General features: G+C 38.6%; 1 protein-coding gene across 2 annotated transcripts in view; it reads right to left on the bottom strand.

The window, feature by feature from the left end:
* afap1l2 (actin filament associated protein 1-like 2) overlaps positions 1–21,499 on the bottom strand; it is a 194,351-nt gene that overhangs the window by 155,446 nt on the left and 17,406 nt on the right. The window contains exon 2 of one of the 2 annotated variants that reach the window (XM_069899994.1): positions 8,960–8,999. The exons of the other annotated variant lie outside the window; for it this stretch is intronic. Within the exon in view, the coding sequence (XP_069756095.1) occupies positions 8,960–8,978 (19 nt within the window). The 5' untranslated portion in view covers positions 8,979–8,999. The remainder of the gene's footprint in view (positions 1–8,959; positions 9,000–21,499) is intronic. 2 annotated transcript variants of the gene reach the window in all.

The following is a 21,499-nucleotide window of genomic DNA, read 5'->3' on the forward strand; positions in this document are numbered from 1 at the left end:
GACTTCATCACCCTGTCACCAATTTTCGGGGAACTATATACTTGAGGCCTCTGGTCTCTCTGCTCTGCAACACTCCTCAGAGCCCTTCCATTAATTGTGAATGTCCTGGCCTGGTTTATCTTTCAAAAAAAATGCATCACTTTGCACTTGACTGAGTAAAATTCTTTCAACCATTCTGTGTCAAAATTTCCCAGTTGATTAACTTACTAACTGTGCCACCCAAATTATTACAGGCACAACTCCCTCTCCCCCAACCCCCTTGCAACATTGCAGATGTTCATTTAAGAAAAGCCCCTCCCACTTACAGAATTCATAAATCACTACCAAAAGGTATGAAGTTTAGACTGAAAATTGCATGTGGAAAAAAGTAAATTAACATATTTTTGAAAACTTGCATTTCTTGACACATGTTCAAGTTCAATTTTATTATCCTCCAACTCAGTGGTTCTCAACCTTTTTCCACTCTCTTACCACTTTAAGTATTCCCTATGCCATCGATGTGATTAGTAAGGGATTGCTTAAGGTGGTGTGTGGTTGGAAAGAAAAAGTTTGAAAAACCACTGTTTTAATCGTACCTAATTGACTCATTATGTGCACGGTTTCATAACTCCAAAGGAAATGGGCCAATGACAATTTTTCTCAAGCAAAATATTTCAGCAAGATTAGGTCTAGAGCAGTGGTTCTCAACCTTCCCTTCCAACTCACATCCCACCTTAAGCAATCCTTTACTAATCACAGAGCACCCATGGCATAGGGATTACTCAAAGTGGTATGTCAGTGGAAAGAAAAAGGTTGAGAACCATTGGTTACTAACCGTACATATACAACCAGACAAGCAGATTTTCTCCAGACCATGGTGCACACATGCAACACACAGCATCTAATAATCACATAAATATATAAAGCTATTTAAAATATATATATGTAAATATCAATATTTTGGGGTGATTGCCTCAGTTACAGAAACCATTCATCAATCTCAGCCTGTGGGAAGAACCTATTCCCCTGTGATATATCTGACCCATCACTGATCCCTGTGGCACATCTATGGGATGCCAATTTAATGGCAACCCTCTACCTCTCTCTCTCCCTCCTGCAACCATGCCAGTTTTGCAACCGACTTTTCCTGGAACTCATTTAACCTTCCAGAATATTCTACTACACAGGATCATGGCCTTACTAAGGTCTATTGAGGCCATGTTCACCTCCCTGCTCTCATCAATTCTTCATGTCACTTCCTCAGAAAAACAATCAAATACAGTGTATGAGAAATGATCTCCCCTGAACAAAGCCATGCTATTATGGTGGAGACACAGGGACTGAGACATGAAGCAAGCTCATCTATTGCATTCATTGCTCCTTTTCTCAATGTGGCCTCCTTTACATCATATTTCAAGAATAGAGTTTAAATGAGGCAAGAGTTCTACAGAGCACCTACGCTTTCTTTGCAATGGTTGTCTTGAAATCTTGGTTGCAAGCTATTTTCACTCTCCTCATTCCAACATTTACCAGTTTGCTTTCAGCCTTCTCCACTGCCAGAGGGAGGCCAGGGCATTGAGAATATTACATGCTCTTAAAATGTTAAGATTCAAGTCAACGCTCAAATTCAAATCTAAGATTACCTTTGTGTCATGCCCCTTATAAATATCCTTGAGCATTTCACTCAAATGCATTACATTAAAATGCAAGGAGCACTCTGCAAGCAAAGACGTAATACTTTGCTCCCAAATGACACTGATATGAATAAGTAATTAACATAGATCATAGAACAAACAGCACAGCAGAAGAACAGGCTCTTTTGCCACAATGTCAATGCCAAATACAATGGAAAACTTCAACTAAATCTCTACTGCCTGTACACGACACATATGCCTTTATTTCCAATGTATTCAAAAAGCCTCTTAAATGCTAGCATCATATTTATTTCCACCAACACCCCTGGCAGCCCATTCCCATTCTGCGTGGAAAAAAATGCGGTGAATTGGCGTAGGGAGCGTGAAAAATTAATCCCTCTGAAACAGAGGCAGCAAATAAATAAATAGATTTGGGGATCTCTACTTGCGGCCAAAAGGATTTGTTGGAATGCTATCACAACCAGCAGGTTTGAGTTATAAGGGATAAGGTGGGATTTTCCTCCAGAGAGAATAGGAGACCCTGACAGAGGGGGATAGAGAAGCAAAATAGTCATAGCCTTTTTCCCCAGGACAGGGGAATCTAAAACTAGAGAGGATGGATTTAAGGCAAGGGAAAAGACCCATAAAGGACTAGAGGGATACCTTCTTCACCCAGAGGATAGTGGGCACGGGACAGAGCTGCCAGTGGAGTGGTAAAGGAAAGGACAATTGTAACATTTAAAGGACATTTCAACACATACGTGATTAGGAAAGGTTTAGAGTGATATGGGTCGAATGCAGATAAATGGGACAGTCTTGGTTGACAAGCTTGAGTCCAAGGCCCTGTTTCTTTGCTGTTAAACTCAATGATTCTCTTACATAGTTGACTGTTAAAACTCTCTCAGTCTATTGCCAGTAATGACAAAGATCTTGAACAATAGATGATTTTTTTTTAAATTGCAAGGTCCTATCTTTATGTGACCTAAATGCCTGGAACAAATAGTTGGATTCCTTCCCAAACAAATCAAGGGCCATAATAATGCACAGATCATCTTTTGTCACCGAGAGGTTCATTTATCAGATAACAGTGGCAAAGAAACTGTCCGTAATCTGGAGATACAGTATGTTCTTTCAAGGGCACAAAAGGAAGAAAAAAAAGTGTTTGATTGAGAAGAAATGAGTCCTGTAACACGTTGGCAGAGGGAGGTATCGATGTGGGCAGCAGATGAGAGATGAGTTTGCATCATGGCCTGAGTAGTGTTGATTAATGTTGACATGACAGTTATAGCGTGGTGGCTGTGAATCTATCCACCCTGCATTCTCTCTCAAGTCTATCCTTCTGGTTTGCATTGTGCTTCCAGTACTTTAGATCAGAGTGGAAAGCAGGCCACAGAACTAAACAGCTAATGATCATTTAACAGCCTGCAAAATGTCTCCAGAATCCAAAGGACAGCACTTGGACTTCTGCACAACAGATGGCATCTCCACCACACACCTTAATGGTTGGCTCCCCAATGCTTTAATGCATAATCACAGGGACTTAAAATCCCACAAGACTTGTGGCAAATTGGAGCCTTGTTTATTCACAACCATAATCAACTCAGATCAAGTTGCTGTTAAAATGCTGACAACGAATACTTCATTTTGCTCAATGTTGGATATAGCTGATCTGGTTGGTTTGTGGCTGCCCCAATTTACATTTCAGCATGGCGCGAGAGGTCTGAATGAAGTCATGTTAATAGAAAACACATTGCCAGGCATCAATATCCTTCAAAACATTGTTGTTTTTTCTTTGAGGTGGAGAGCTAGTACCATAACTACTCAGGTCTGGTAGTGGCTATGGCTCAATCAATATAACCAACAGTTTTGGCTGAGCAAGTTTTATTCATTCAGGGTTACTTTGTCAATAAGATGTTCTACCTGTAAAAGGATAGAACCTTATTGTGATTAGTTTACTGGATTCTTAATTCAGAGACCATACCAGATCAGGAATTTAAATTTAATTAATTACCGTATATTTCGGCATACGAGTCAAGTCATGAAACCTGGCATACTTCTGAGACCTTAACTTAAGCAAAAAAAATTGATGTCAATTCAGCGCACAAGTCGGTGCTGGAAGAACATCCCTATGGCCGGCACCACCACTCCCCGACACCTCCCCGTCACTGGGCGCCGCCATGACCACTTGGGACCGAGGTCACCGTCGCTACTCATGCCTGGTAGGCCCGTCACCACTCCAGCTCTGTGGGCCATTGCGGTCTGGTAGGCTGAGGGGTTTTTTTTTAATAACTTTTTAAACTTGTTTAATTTACAGCTTTGTTACTTACAATTAGAGGGTTTTTAAAAAAATTTTGGATTGTTCCTGGAGGCCCAAACAGCCTGAAAAAATGGGGGGTGGGGTGGTCAACTTGTATGCTGGTCGATTTATGCACCAAAATATACAGTAAATAATCCGCAATAGCAAAAGTAGATTCACCAATGAGATATTTGTGTGTTCTTATTCTGAAGGCATCAGTTCCAGGAATTTTTTTTTCCCTGCTTCTCCACCCCAGGGGATGATGATGGTTTCTTTCAGTCAGTTTGAGGGGTTTGATACGAGGACACCCCATTCCTCAGAAAGGAGCAGAGCAAGCATGAATGGACTTAGGAGAGTTGGGGTTTCACAGGCCCAGACCCATCTTCTCAACATCCCCCATCCCCTCCCAGATTCAGCAGCATGGTGAGGTCCAAGACAGCTGGGGGAGTGGGGGGGGGGGGGGGGAGGGTGTGTGGAATGTTCTGTTGCAGTGAATGCCAGACCAAGCTTCAATGCAAAGGATGCCCTTTCCGTGCTTCACAGCACGTTTGCTAGATGACTGTGGGCCTTACAAGAGGGTTTGTCAGCCCTTTGACGGGTCTTGAGTATCATCCTGCAGGGTGTCTAGCCACCCTCCGCATCAGGCAAGTCTGTTGGGGGAGTCAGTTTAGTCGCTGACCATGCGACCACTCAGACAAGTGACTTGACATTTCCAGGAATATAATTAATCATTAAAAAAGATGCATATTTTTTTTTTAATTAGAGTTTCTCCAATTTCATACCTGGCTAGTCTTGAACACCACTTTTCTCTTTTTAAAAATGAATATTACATGCAAATTGTTCACAAATTTTAATCTCTCTGCAGGTTTACGGAGTTCTTTTAATAATGAAGGATCTTGTATTGACAGTAACGACTTCATCTCAATACCAATATCCTCACTCCTGACAACCCCCCCCTCTCCCCACCACCTGCCAACCCTGACCTTGATTCTTCTTCTTAATCAGTTCCCAACCCCTTGTGCTCCTCACTCAATGCCCTGGTCTCATTTTCAAAACTCTCTCTGTCCCCCATAAACCCAGTTCATTATCCAATTGCAATACCCTGCTAAGGACAATATTCAAAGAAAGCAAATAAACCAAAATCAGAATGGGGAGAAGGGAAAAAGAGCAAGAGAGAGAGTGCGCGCGATTAAAATATAGGGAGATAGTGAAAGAGAGAAACTGAATGACGAGGGAAGTAAGCTTTCAAGAGTGTGTGTGTGACAGAGTGAGTAGATGACAGAAGAAGAGAATGTGGCAGTCAGTCTGATGCATCTAGTAAAGTATCAAATCCTGTCAAAACACAGATGCTGGAGGAACTCGTAGCAACTATAGAAGATAAAGATATATTATAGGTGTTTCAAGCCTGAGCCCTTTTTCAAGGGATGAGCAAAAAATTATTGCCGCCTGTGTTAAAGGCTGGGGGAAAAGGAGTGGGGGGGGGGGGGGGAAAGAGTACAGACCAACAATAGGTGTAAATTGGATAAGTTAAGATGCAAAGGTGAGAACTGATTTTCCACTGTGAAAGGAAATGGAGGGAAAAGGGGAGAGAGAGAGAGAGAGAGAGAGAGAGAGGAAAGGAGACATGGGAAAGATAGGGGCAGGGGATCTAACAGAAAACAGATGTCAATGTTCATGCCATCCAGTTGGAGGGTGCCCAGCAGAAAATGAGGTGTCCTTCCAGTGTCTGGCAGTGCACGAGGCCATGGACAGACATACCAGCGAGGAAATGGAGCAGGGATTTGAAATGCGTGGCCACTGGGAGATCCACACTATTGCAGCAGACAGAGCCGAGCTGCTCAACAACGCAATCTTCCAGTGGACTTCAGTCTCTTCATTGTAGAGGAGACCACAACAGGAGCACTGGATGCAGTAGGTAACCCCTGCAGATTCACAAGAATGATGGTTTAGGGTGCTGAATTATGGTGAGGGAAGAGGTGTGGGTGCAAGTAGAGCATCTCCTGCAGTTGCAGGGGCAGGTGCCAAGGGGGCGATTGGTGGGGAGGGATGAGTGGACGAGGGAGTCACAAATGGAGTGGTTCCTGCGGAAGGCAGAGAGAGGGAAATGCTGTATGTCTGGTGGGGGGGGGGGGGAAGAGAGGATCATGGGGATTATGTTGGGTGATAGGCAAGGAGAAGGGGAATCCTGTCTTAGTTGCACATAGGGGCAGAGAGGGCCAGGACAAAGGTGCAGGTATGGGTTGAGTGGATGATGATGGAAGAGGGTCCTTCTTCTACAAATAACATCTCAGATGATCTGGCATGGAAGACCTCGTCGAGGGAGCAGTATCACATCCTGTTCTGGGATGAATAAATTAAATCCGAGCAAAGTTCAAAAAGTTTGAAGTTCAAATTTCTTGTCATGACATTGTGTAGAACCGGTGAGATTCTTTTATCTGCAGGTGAGGCAGAATTGCCACTTGTTTGTAATGATTGTCTACAGGTGTCATCATTACAAATGAACAAAGCTAAATAAATGAAGCAATTTCAGTTAAAGTGGCAAAATACCCTGGGGCTGGATCTCTGGCTCAGAATCGAGTGTTGAGCAACCTGATGAGGTCAGCATGAAATGTCTTTTTTTTAAATGTGATCCATGGCCTGCAGCTGACGTGGACTTTTTACCCCCTCCATAAATCTTCGTCCGCGAAGCCAAGCCAAAGAAAGAAGAAGAAAGATCCATGGCCTGATTCAACAGGCAGTTTCCTCATCCCTCGCATTAGGAATTGAAACAATCTGGTGCAGAATGACACGTCCACAAACTTAATTCTTCTCATCAATCAGGATTAGAGTTAAGGAAAGTCTATTACCAGACATGTTTACATATAATTATATAACAATTTTAATATTTTAGCTGTTAGAAATCTGATACTGAACACAAATATACACCTCAGGGCTCACTAGTAATGAAACAAAAGTGCTGAATCAGGAAACTATCCCTCCTCTTGCGATACATCAAGGTTTTGTTCCTTCACAGATGGCAGGGCTCGATTCTTATTTCTGTTACACAATTGGAAATTGCTGTTCTCCAAAATAAAAATCAATAATGATTATGTCCAGAATCTTTTGAGTCACTATGAACATTCAACCGAGCATTTCCTATATCAGTCCCACTTTCAAGCATGCTGCATTTCTATGGTAGGGGGCAAGGACAGACGTGCAGGTCTCCATACGACATTCATTTTAAATCACTGCAGGAGACTTTGGACCACTTTGGCCAGGGATTGCCCTCAAGACAGCATAGACTGACCACTGCAGCACAGGGAGACCCACAAGGTCAATAAAATATTTTGCTAACACTTTGGCCCTTCGGTTTTCGGCTTTTAACCAAGTGTTGTGTGCGCCATATCTTTTAAGAAAAAAAACACACCATGCCTTTTCATCAGGGCCAATGCTAATGTCCAGAAATTCCCAGTCCCTTCCAGCTGCATACTGAAGTGTGGCTAGGTACTAACAGAGCATTCCCCATCTTAACGTTGCAGTGGCTGTGGGACTCGGTTTGAGTTTATGGTCATGTCTCTGTGCAAGGGAGAATAAAATAGTCTTTCTAAACATTGCAGTGGCTGTGGGACTTGGTTTGAGTTTATGGTCATGTCTCTGTGCAAGGGAGAATAAAATAGTCTTTCTAAACATTGCAGTGGCTGTGGGGCTCGGTTTGAGTTTATGGTGATGCGTCTGTGCAAGGGAGAATAAAATAGTCTTTCTAAACATTGCAGTGGCTGTGGGGCTCGGTTTGAGTTTATGGTGATGTCTCTGTGCAAGGGAGAATAAGATGGTCTTTCTAAACGTTGCAGTGGCTGTGGGACTTGGTTTGAGTTTATGGTGATGTCTCTGTGCAAGGGAGAATAAGATGGTCTTTCTAAACGTTGCAGTGGCTCTGGGACTTGGTTTGAGTTTATGGTCATGTCTCTGTGCAAGGGAGAATAAGATAGTCTTGTCTGCCACTAAATCCAATAAACTCAGGTTGTATTTGTTTTAGAACATTACAGCACAGTATTGGCCCTTCGGCTCATTAAGTTTGCCGACCTATATATATATATATATATATATACCCATCAAGAAAAAAAATTGAACCCTCCCTATCTCATAAGCTTTTATTTTTCTTTCATCTGTATGCCTGTCCTTTAAATGCCCCTTATTACTTCAGTATCCACCACCACCCCGGCAATGCATTCCAGGAATTCACAACGCTGTTAAAAAAAAAACATATCCCTGATGTCTCCCCTGAATTTTCCTCCCTTCACTTTGTACAGATGGCCTCTGGTGTTTGCTACTCCTGCCCTGGGAAAAAGGTGCTGACTGTGAACCTTGTATAGGTCTCAAATTCTTGTAGACCTCTATTAAGTCACCTTACATATTTAATTGAACTGATGATTGTCCTTGGTAAATTCAGACTTTCCTAAAGACAATGGGGGCATTTATGTTGTTTTTTCAAACATGCTCATTTTCTCCTCGTATGGCTTGAACAGTGAACCTGTGAAACGGAGGCATTTTTATTCCAGTGCACTAATCTAAGCACATATTAAGCAGTAATAGCTTAATAGAACTGAAATTGATAAAAATGTATACATTACATTTTATACATAGTATTAGGGTTTGGTCTATTGAAACACATAGAGCTAGCTTGTTCTTGGACATATGGGCCCTATGAACACCTTCAACTGTATCGAAGAAGTGCTAACTAATTTGAGTACTTTCTCCAATGTCTCTTTAGGTAAAGATATCTGAAGTTCTCTTTCCCATTCATTTTTAATTTTGTCAGAAATCGCTGGGCATATTTTCAGGATCAAATCATAAATCGTTGCTATTAAAACTTCTGAAAAGGGGTTTAAACATAATTTTTTTTAAAATAAAATCGGTAACTTCATTGTGTTATCAAAAAAGTAGATAAAGTAATACTTAAAAAGTTCCTAATCTGTAGATGAAAAAATATGATCTAGTCAAATTATATTTATTAGACAACTGCTCAAAAGATACGAGACTGATATCCATAAATAAATCCCAAAAAACATACCATTCTCTTCATATTCCATTAAAGAAAATCTTGATCAATTCTAGATGGTTGGAAGAAAAAAATTAAATAGAGTAGGACTTGACAAGATAAATTTGTTCAATCCAAAAAATTTACAAAATTGAAACCATATTTATGTTGATTACTGGATAATTATTGGATTCATCATTTGTTTATTCAATTTAGTAAGTGCAAAGGGGAATGAAGTCCCTAAAATGAAGCCAATGAGATGCTCAAGGCTCACCCATCACGGACATTGACTTTCATCCAAATTTTGTGTCCAGAAAATTATATACTAAATATTGATTGCCCAACAGTAGAATCTAAAATTAGGAAATCTTTCTAGGGTTCCTATTCTGCCATATACATTAAGAAAGTCTAGAATCAAGAATATCGAGCTAGCTTATCTTTCCTCCCATATAAACCTTATTTGTGACAGATGTAATTCTGAGGTGTCTTCCCTGACGCACATGTTTTGGTCATGCCCTTCCCTGAAAAAATATTGGAAAGTTATTTTTGATATTATTTCAGTAGTTTTGCTCATTCACCAACAACCTCAGTCCAAAAAGTGCAGCAATAAGTTTTGGACTCTGGGCATTTATCTGCTTGTTTTGTGATTGCATTTCATACTTTACTAGCCAGGGGATCCATTGTACTCAAATGAAAAGACCCTAAACCACCCACAACGTTTCAATGGTTTTCCCAAACTACCACCTGTTTAAATTGAGAAACAAAAAAATCAGAAGTGGTGCTGTTGACCCTTCGGTTAAATTTGAAGAAACATGGAGGCCATTTATTCCACATTTTCGGATGATGGAAGTTGATCCTTTCCACGTCCTTTTCAACATTTTATTTTTTGTGAGTGTACAGGAGCGGAATTAACCACAAAATAATTGTGTAACCTGCTGAAACATGGTAACTCAGCTTTTCTTTTTTGTTTTGTTTCTTAGTTAGAGGGATAATTTTGTAATAAAATTTGATTCCTTTTCATGTTTGGTCTTAAGAGATTGGGAGGCTCAGTTTGCACATGTTGCTCAATGTCTATATTTGTATTTGTTAATCATTGCTCAAGCAATCCCGATCTCTTTGTATCATTCTTATGTTTATTAATCTGAAATTTGATAAAAAAAGATTGAAAAAGAAACACACAGAAAAGCATGGCTATGGGGAACTTGGTAAATTGCCAACATTGAAGTTGGCTGCTACCAGGAATCTGACTGGAGTAGGGTTGGACTAACTAATTTACTGAAAGCCACTTTTTATCTTGACACAGTGCTAACCTGGATATTAAAATAATGCACCTCTTGTAGATCTTGAATTCCAAACTGAAAGAACCAGAATTTGAGAAACCAGCTAAGCCAAGATCAAGGAATCAAAATGAAGGCTCAGAACCTGCTCCTTGGAACCAGTTCTCTTAAATCCATTTGAATGAATTGCCACCTTTAAAGCCGTGCAAGACTTCAGATACAAAGTTGGCACTAGTTTTTCTTTTGGGGACAAGTTATCCCAGCTTGTGCCTTAAGAATTTAAACATTAAATTTTGATCTTGTTTACTCTTTGTACTGTTTCAATATGTGCAAGGCAAAAAAAGACAAATGCTCAAAGCATTTGTTGTGAGATGGGTGAAAAGTTTTTTGCTCTCCCTAGTTAAAAAATGTGAATTTCCCCCAATTAACAATCCAGCTCCTGATCCTCCCTTTCCTATTGCCTCATGGGTGTAATATTTACAAAATGATGCTCCCAACATCTCAGTTAGTACTGTATTAGTATTCATGTAAACCACCTAATGAGGAAATTAAAACAACTTCATAAACGATACCCAATCTTACCTGAGGCCACTGAACCTTCCCTTACAAGATACAGGTCACCTCCCCATCTGAAAACAACAAGCAGCTCAAATTTGCCATGTTACCTATAACCTAGAGAATCTGCATAATCCTCACCATATTTTGAGGGAAAGGTATTAAATTTAATCCAGAGAAATCCAAATAGAATTTTATTCTAAATTTAATCCAATCACTTTTTATGGCCATTTTTTCACTCATTTCCTTTATTTTCCCTTACGGTTGCTATTTTCAGAAGCCACTAATCGTTCTCAGCCTCAGGTACCCAGCCTCACTATTTACTCTTCAAGGTGAAATAAGCTATTTACTCTTCAAGGTGAAACTAGAAACACTAATGGCAATTCTAAAAAGTCCCAATTATTACACTACAGTTCTTCAACATGAATTCAAGATCAAATCTGTGATCAGTGTACATGGTCCCTTTATTCAGTGGGGAAGAAAAAAATCCATTAAGTATCCCAACTGAAATTTTTAGCAAAATATTAAAATGGACATTTGACTAGAAAAGAATAATTTTCTTACTTGAACTTGCACATTAAAGAAAGATCAACTCATCACCAAATCCTTACATGACCAATGACTTCAACTATATTTATGTTTACGGGGCATGCAATGCCTCAGACAAAGTACCAAGTTTGTGACTGAAAACCTTCCGTATAAAGGGCAGTCAGGTCAACAACTATAGCAGAATAGAGTACTCTCTGTACTTGCTCAACAATGCAGCTCAGTCCAAGCTTCAGAAGAGTGTCCCACACATTGTAACTCAGTGAATTCTCACATTTCGCAGACTGGCAGGGTTGTAACCTTAGAGCAAAATTTAATGCAGATATACCCGAATGAAAAATTAGCCATATGCCTCAGTAAGTATCCATTGTAAAGCCTCAATATGACTCATCTGTTGTTCACCAAATCTATATTTTTGCCATGTTTCATGGCTTTGCAACTGCATTCTGGGCAACTATAAGAGAAGGAAATAGTCTTTGTAATGAGGCTTTAAGATATTTTTGTTTACAAGCAACTTGGAGGTCATCAAAAAGTTAATAACATCTCATATACGAGCTTCGACACCAGTCGTCAAAGAAGTCCCAGATTCATCGCCTTACTTTTGTGTCACTAATATGATCATGTTTACAAAGGCCTGGGTTATGTGGAATCAATTTTAGGCACCACCTATGAAAAGTTAAAAATTACTTCGACTAGACTGCATTCACAATTTCTGGATGAAATCCTGTCAATTCCAAAGTGGAACCAGATGGTCTATGCACCACCTTTCTCTGCACAGCTGGTCTTTCTCCAACAGCAGTGCCAACTTAACGGCATCACTAGTTGCACATTGCACGTTTCAGACCATAGCAACATAAATTACCAATCACTGCCGATTATGAAGGATGCATGGAATTTTGGTGGCTAAGTTTGACTGGCATCTTTTTCCTACAGAGACAAACTGATTACCAATGATCAAAAGAGTCGTATTTCTTTTTAAAATTAGACATACTGCACTGTTACAGGCCAATTCAGTTCTACAAGTCCAATTGACACCCAATCAACCTACAGCCCGTGTACATTTTTTTTGAATGGTGGAAGAAAACTAGAGCCCCTGGAGACATAGACACAGGGAGAAACGTAGAAACTCCTGACAGACTGCACAGGATTCGAACCCAAGCCCGGTCCCAAACGCAGGTGTTGTAAAGGTGTTAAACTAACTGCTAAGCCACCCCTATTTTATTCATACCATTTTGTGAAAATGGTATGAATAATATTCATAGGAGCAGTAAAGGCGACACTTCAAAATACTTCAGGAGATTATGCCGGGACACAGTCAAACTTTTACCAATATTCCATCATTACTTTATTCAGCGTCATCTGCAAGGAGTTTGTGCATTGTTGCCGTGCCTGCATGGGGTGCTCTGGTTTCCTCCCACCCTTCAAAAGTGTACAGGCTCTGTATGTCAATTGGGCAGCGTGGGCTCATGAGCCGAAAGGGCCTGTTACAGTGCTGGATATGTAAATGTAAAAAAAAATTAAAAATATCTGAGGACTAAATCTCAAAGTAGACCTGGTGCCTTTAAGCTTAAGGGGATTGCAATGAGGAAAGGAGTCTATCGTCACTGGCACTTCTTCTAGGTGTTCTGTTTTATCTGAAGGGTGAGGAGAACTTCTGATCAAATCAAGAAGCAGCAGTGGCATTCAAAACCATGGAAGATTCTTTGGAACAACTCCACCAGGGTCTTCAGCGTCAAAACATCCTCTCCCTCAATTCTTGAGTGATCCTGATGCTCACTGTTGCGCACCCGTCAGCTATTCCTTTCACAGTGAACAGGTGTACCACTCCATGAGCATTTTCTAATCTACCCTTGTGATACAAACTAATGTGGTCTGGGTTGGCAGTTCCAGACAGGCTAAAATGATAACAATCACCAAATTAAAGCCAAGCATTATGGACAAAATCCAGATTTACAGCAGACCTGATTTATCAGCACAGCATCCAATTACCACCAGCTTTCACCGTTGGTCCAAAGCAATCCTGCATTATTATTCCCACACATGCACCTGGTCTCAGGTTTACTCACATACACTAACCTAATTATGATATAAAAGGAAAACTCCGATCCAGCTCTCATCCAAGAGCCCTGACAACAAAGAAAGGCACCTCATGCATCTCAATCAAAATCCTGGAATACCCTTCCTAACAGCCCCATGGTCCCATCACAACTACAGCCTGCAATCATCAAGTATAGTGTAAAAAGTAAAACTGAGAAAGGAGCAGATCACCGTGATTCAATACAATTAATGATGGGCACCAAATGTTAACCTTTACCCCCCCCCCAATGCCCACGTTACATCGCAAAGTAACAACCATAGTATTCTGGCATCCTAGTAAGTATTGAACTTAACAGAATGTATTTCTTGACACAGTGTACAAAAACTTTGTTTGAAATGTCCATTAATACAGAGAAGCCTGTACTTAGTTTCTTTTTTATTACACTACACGTATACTAATAACTTCAGTATTTAATTGAACATAATGAAAAAGGGTTCCATCTTTTATCTTATTCCAGAGTCAGTTTGCAAATTGAAGATGACATAGAAAAATAGTTCACAGCTTGAGAGAACTTTTTCATACACATTAATGAATCACAGCAGCAAAAACAAACTAAGGTCAACTTCCAAAAGCCAAATCAGATTTACCATAACATGACAGCATGGTGGGGAGGAGTCACGTGATGGAGTAGTGGCCGGTCGGGGAACTCCAGCTCTCTCCGGAAAAGTTTTTAAAAAAACAGAGAAAACAAAATTAAAATAAAGTGAAAGTAAAGATGGGAAGAAAATGGCAACGAAGAAATAAAAGTCGAAAGCAACGGGAAGAAGAGAAGAAGAAAAGACATCAGAAGAAGAAGGTGAAGGCCTTACCTGTCCGAGGAGGTCCGCTGTGGAGAGAGAAGCCCGCTCCCTCAGGTCAGTCGAAGTCCCGAGCTCGGGACTACAAAAATGGCTCGCGGAGCCAAGCAAAAGTGCGCAACCGCGCAAGACAAAAAAAACACTGACGAGAGGGGGGACCAACTGTGGAGTCGATCTCCATAGCTGAGAATGACAGCCACAACACAACAACAAGAGGAGAACATAGAAAATAATGAGAACAAGAAAGAAGAAAGTAAAAAGAAATCAAAGAAACAACAGATGACCAACCCAGAGGAAGAAGAGGAAGAACACAGAGAAATGGAAGAAGAAGGGAAGGGCAAGACAATGGATATTTTTTTTTAAAGAATATATGGAATCAGTAAAAGAATGGCAGTCACAAGAATTTAGTGAAATAAAAAGAAGAATAAAAAGTACAGAACAAAAAATGAATAGATTAGAGATGGTCATGTCAGATATAGGAAAAAGAGTGGACAAGGTGGAAGAATGAGAAACAGCTGTAGAAATGGAAGTAGAGGACTTAAAAAAGAAATTAGAAGAATCTAATAAAAAAAGTTAAAGAGACACAAGAGCTGTTAGCTCAGAAGATAGATATTATGGAAAATTATAATAGGGGGAGGAGTCACGCGATGGAGTAGTGGCCGGACGGTGAACTCCAGCCCTCTCCAGAAAAGTCGGGAAAAACAAGAGAAAACACAAAGGCACAGAAATAAAAGTTACAGAAAAGTGAGTATAAAGGTGGAAAGAAGATGGCGACAAAAAAAGAAAAGTCGAAAGCAACGGTAAGAAGAGAGGAAGAGAAGACAAAGGAGGAAAAAGGTGAAGGCCTTACCTGTCCGAAGAGGCCCGCTGCGGAGAGAGAAACCCGCTCCCTCAGGTCGGTAAATAATGGTCTACAAAAATGGCTCGCAGAGCCAAGCAAAAGTGCGCAACCGCGCATGCGCGAAGTTTCGCGCATGCGCGATGCGAATAAAAAAAAACACACCGACGGGAGGGGGGACCAGCTGGGGAGTCGATCTCCACAGCCGGCAACGACAGCTGCAGAACACCTGCAGCAAGAAGAGACCACAGAAGACAATAGAAACAAGATAGAAGAGGAGGAAAGGGCAACAAAGAAACAACAGATGGTCAACCCAGAGGAAGAAGAAGAGGAAGAGTATGGTGAAATAGAAGAAGAAAAGATAGGCAAGGTAAAGGATATACTTGCTCTTATTAAAGGATACATGGAGTCATTTAAAGAATGGCAAACACAGGAATTTAAGGATTTAAGAAAAAGAATAAACAACACAGAGGAGAAAATAATTAAAATGGAGATGACCTTAACAGAAATGGGAAAAAAAATGGACAAGATGGAAGAGCGGGCAGTAGCAGCAGAAATGGAGGTAGAAGACTTAAAAAAGAAATTGGAGAAATCTAATAAAAAAACTAAAGAGACACAAGAACTACTAGCTCAAAAAATAGATACAATGGAAAACCATAACAGAAGAAATAACATAAAGATAGTGGGCCTTAAGGAAGATGAAGAAGGCAAGAATATGAGGGAGTTTATAAAAGAGTGGATCCCTAAGACCCTAGGATGTCCAGAACTACAGCATGAAATGGAAATAGAAAGGGCACATAGAGTATTGGCCTCTAAACCACAACCACAACAAAAACCAAGATCTATTGTAGTAAAATTCCTAAGATATACTACAAGAGAAAAAGTACTGGAGAAGACAATGGAAAAAGTAAGAGAGGGCAACAAACCACTGGAGTATAAAGGGCAAAAAATCTTCATTTATCCAGATATAAGTTTTGAACTCCTAAAGAAGAGAAAAGAGTTCAATACAGCAAAGGCGATTTTATGGAAGAAAGGGTATAAATTTATACTAAAGCATCCAGCGGTATTGAAAATATTTATTCCAGGACAACAAAACAGACTATTCTCGGATCCAGAAGAAGCACGAAAATTTGCAGAACAATTACAAAAATAGACTGAGGGAGGAAGACGGGTAATGAGAGTTAAAATGATCACGACTGATATGTATGTGGGTAAAGACAAAAATAGACTGAGGGATGAAGACGGGTAATGAGAGTAAAAATGATCACGATTGATATGTATGCAGGTAAAGAGGTATAAGAGTGAATAGAGACAATGAGCATACATGAATGTATCTGTACTTAGAGGAAAATATAGATAGTATAGACAAGAATTAATAAGGGAAGGTAATGGAATAGAGAGAATAAGGAGGGAATTAAAAGAGGGACCTTTGTGACATATGAAAAGTGAAATCTTTTCTGGGGGAGGCGGGGTGGGGGGAAATAGCGGTCACTGCAAAATCAGTTGACGCTTGCGAGTGGATTCGCAAATCCAAATGGAGAGGGGAGATGTGGTTGTCCGACAAGGGATAAAGGACAACTCAGGAGGGGAAGGGGAGATTGGGGATAAATAAGATAGAAATAGGAGAATAAGGAAAATGTTGGATGTTGTAGGAATGTTGTCTTATAAAGAGTTGAAAATAAGAAAACAGAAATGGAAAAGGAGGAAAGGTAATGATGGAAAAACGGAAAGAGAAGATAAACAAAATATAAAAGGGCTACGCTGAACTATATGACTTTAAATATTAATGGAATACATAACCAAATTAAAAGGAAGAAACTACCAAATTTAAATGAATAAATGTATTCCATTAGAAAAAATAACATATTGGTTAAGAAATAATATTGAAATATTCGAACAAGTATAGGAGCCTTACATTAAATACAATAGCGAAAACCTACCGGGGACAAACATTACCTAAGTTGATGGAAGGAGAAGGAAAGAAAAGAATGGACTCAGTAGAATTTCTGGTGTAATTTTGTTGAATGACAACATTGTCTGACTGGCTTAATGCAACCTAGATTGTATACCTAAAATGGATGAGAGGGGGGGGTGGGGGGGTGGTTTGGGAGGAAAGGGGGGGGGGGAGAAAAAGTCACTGTATATGTGTGAAAAGAAATAGTGTATATCATGGCTAATGTGATTTATGGTGTGAAAAATAAAAAAATTAAAAAAAAAAAAAAAATTATAATAGAAGAAATAATATAAAGATAGTGGGCCTTAAGGAAGATGAAGAAGGCAAGAATATGAGAGAATTTATAAAAGATTGGATCCCCAGGGTCCTAGGAAGACCAGAATTACAGGAAGAAATGGAAATAGAAAGGGCACATAGAACATTAGCCCCTAAACCACAACCACAACAAAAACCAAGATCCATTTTAGTAAAATTCCTAAGATATACAACAAGAGAAAATATATTGGAGAAAGCAATGAAGAAAATAAGAGAAGACAAAAAGCCACTGGAATACAAAGGTCAAAAATTGTTTTGACCTCCTGAAGAAGAGGAAGGAGTTTAATACAGCAAAAGCGATCCTATGGAAAAAAGGATATAAATTTATGCTAAAGTATCCAGCGGTACTTAAAATAGTTATTCCAGTGCAGCAAAACAGACTATTCTCGGATCCGGAGGAAGCACGAAAATTTGCAGAACAACTACAAAACAGACAGAGAGATGAAGACATGTAATGAGAGCAAAAATTACCATGAACTATATGTATGTGTATATATATATATATATATATATACATAAATAAATATGTGTGTGTATGTATATATGTGTGTACATGAGCGTATGTGTACTTAAAAGAAAATATATAGAGTATAGATAAGAATTAATAAGGGAAAGAAAGGGAAGAGAGGATGTAAGGAGGGAATTAAGAGAGTGACCTTTGTTGTATATGAAAATTAAAATCTTTTCTGGGGGGGGCTGAGTGGGGAGGAGTTACGGTCACTGCGAAATCAGTTGACGCTTGCGAGTGAATTCGCAAATCCAAATGGAGAGGGGAGATGTGGTTGCCCGACAAGGGATAAAGGGCAACTCAGGAAGGGGAGGGGATAGTGGGGTTAAAGAAATTTTAGATAGGAGAATAAGGGAAATGTTTGATGTTTTAGAAATGTTGTCTTATAAAGTGTTCAAAAAAAGAAAGCAGAAATGGATAAGAAAGAAAGGTGATGATGAGGAAACGGAAAGGAAAGATAAACAAAGTATGAAATGGCTACATTGAACTATATGACTTTAAATATTAACGGAATACATAACCAAATCAAAAGGAAGAAACTGCTAAATTTACTGAAAAAAGAAAAAAACTGATATAGCATTTGTGCAAGAAACACACTTAACTGAAGTGGAGCACAAGAAATTAAATAGAGATTGGATAGGACATGTAACAGCAGCGTCATATAATTCAAAAGCTAGAGGAGTAGCTATATTAATCAGTAAAAATGTACCAATTAAAATAGAAGAGGAAATAATAGATCCAGCAGGGAGATATGTAATGATAAAATGTCAGATATATTCGGAGTTTTGGAATTTACTCAATGTACATTCACCTAACGAAGAAGATCAAAAATTTATGCAAGATATTTTTTTGAAGATAGCAGACACGCAAGGGAACATACAAATAGGAGGGGATTTCAACCTTAATTTGGATTCAAACATGGAAAAAACTGGGAAAAAAATTAACAGAAAGAACAAAGTAACCAAATTTATAATTAAATCGATGCAAGAAATGCAACTTTTGGATATATGGAGGAAACAACACCCAAAGGAAAAGGAATATTCATATTATTCGGGTAGACATAAAACATACTCAAGAATAGACCTATTCCTGTTATCAGCTCGCATGCAAGACAGAGTAAGGAAAACAGAATATAAAGCTAGAATATTATCGGACCACTCACCCCTGATATTGACAATAGAGTTAGAGGACATCCCTCCAAGAATGTATAGATGGAGATTAAACTCCATGCTACTTAAAAGGCAGGATTTTAGAGAATTAATTGAAAGACAAATTAAAATGTACTTTGAGATAAATACAGAATCAGTGAAAGATAAGTTTATACTATGGGACACAATGAAAGCATTCATCAGAGAGCAAATAATAAGTTATGTAACCAAGATGAAGAAGGACTACAATCAGGAAACAGAGCAGTTGGAAAGGGAAATAGCAAATATAGAAAAAGAATTAGCAATGAAGGAAGACACAATTAAAAGAAGAGAATTGGCAGATAAAAAAATAAAATATGAAACACTACAAACATATAAGGTGGAGAAGAACATAATGAAGACAAAACAGAAATATTATGAACTAGGAGAAAAAACGCACAAAATTCTAGCGTGGCAGCTTAAGACAGAACAAACTAAGAGAATGGTATTGGCATCAAGGAAAAAAGACAAACAAATCACATATAATCCAACGGAGATTAATGAAAACTTCAGAGAATTCTACGAACAATTATACCAAACTGAAAACGAAGGGAAAGAAGACAAAATAGATGAATTTTTAACTAAAATTGAACTACCGAAATTACAAACAGAGGAACAAAATAAATTAACAGAACCATTTGAAATAGTGGAAATACAAGAGATAATAAAAAAACTACTGAATAATAAAACACCAGGAGAGGATGGATTCCCAATGGAATTCTATAAAACATTTAAAGATTTATTAATTCCTCCCCTCCTGGAAGTAATCAACCAGATTGATAAAATACAAAGCTTACCAGATTCATGCAAAACAGCAATAATTACAGTAATACCAAAGACAGGGAAAGATACACTCGCACCAGCGTCATATAGACCAATATCTTTACTTAACACAGATTATAAGATAATAGCTAAACTATTAGCAAACAGATTAGCCGACTATGTACCAAAAATAGTAAATCTAGACCAAACTGGATTTATTAAAAAAAGACAAACAACAGACAATATTTGTAAATTTATTAATTTAATTCATGCAGTAGAAGGAAATAAAGCTCCAACGGTAGTAGTTGCTTTAGACGCAGAGAAGGCCTTTGACAGAGTAGAATGGAATTATTTATTCAAAGTACTACAAAAATTCAGCTTACCAGAGAAATATATTAATTGGATTAAAGCATTATATAAGGGGCCATTGGCGAAAGTGACAGTAAATGGATATATATCAAAACAATTTAACTTAAGCAGATCAACAAGGCAGGGATGCCCACTATCGCCCTTATTGTTTGCGTTAGCTATAGAACCACTAGCAGAACTGATAAGAACAGAAAATAAAATAAAAGGGATAAAAATAAAAGATAAGGAATATAAAATCAGTTTATTTGCAGATGACGTTATAGTATACTTAACAGAACCAGAAATATCAATAAAAGAATTACATAAGAAATTGAAGGAATATGGAGAAGTGCCGGGATACAAGATTAACGCAAATAAAAGTGAAGCAATGCCAATCAATAATGCGAATTTCTCAAAATTTAAGAAAGAATCACCATTCAGATGGCAAATGCAAGCGATGCGATACCTAGGTATACAAATAAATAAAAACCTCGGCCATCTATATAAACTCAATTATTATCCACTAATGAAAAAATTACAGGACGACTTAGAGCATTGGAAAGACTTATCACTAACACTAATAGGAAGGATAAACTGTATTAAAATGAACATTTTCCCAAGGATACAATACCTATTTCAGGCATTGCCAATATATTTGACAGAGAAATTCTTCAAGGAGTTAAAGGAAATAATAAGGAAATTTTTATGGAAAGGGGGGAAACCGAGGATAGCACTAGATAAATTAACAGAATGGTATAAACAAGGAGGCTTACAACTGCCAAACTTTAAAAATTATTATAGAGCCACACAATTAAGATACCTATCAGATTTTTATCAAACTAGGGAAAAGCCAGATTGGACTAGATTAGAACTTGATAAAATAGGGGAGAAGATACCTGAACATATATTATATAAATGGGATGAAAAACTGGTACAACGTAGGAATTCTCCAGTATTACATCATCTGCTCAATACTTGGAAGAAGATTCATGTAAAAAGGAATAAAACAAATCACCAATTACCAAAACTAATACTGACGCAAAATCAGCTAATCCCTTTTACAATAGATAACCTTTCCTTTAGAGAATGGGAGAAAAAAGGGATCAAAAGAATAGAAAATTGCTTTTCGGGAAATAAATTATTATCCTTTGAACAAATGAAGGATAAATATAACTCACGATACAGTATTGGCATACTACCAACTGAAATCCTACTTGAAGGACAAATTGGGAAGCAGTCTGAGGTTACCAGAGGGAAGTAATTTTGAATATGTGATTACAGACACAATGATAATCAAAAAATTTATAACAAACATGTATATTAAACTGCAAGAAAAGGAGAATGAGGAAACAAATGGTAAAACTAAACAAAAATGGGAACAAGATTTA

This window comes from Narcine bancroftii, chromosome 10 (assembly GCF_036971445.1).
Source record: "Narcine bancroftii isolate sNarBan1 chromosome 10, sNarBan1.hap1, whole genome shotgun sequence".
Taxonomy (NCBI): domain Eukaryota; kingdom Metazoa; phylum Chordata; class Chondrichthyes; order Torpediniformes; family Narcinidae; genus Narcine; species Narcine bancroftii.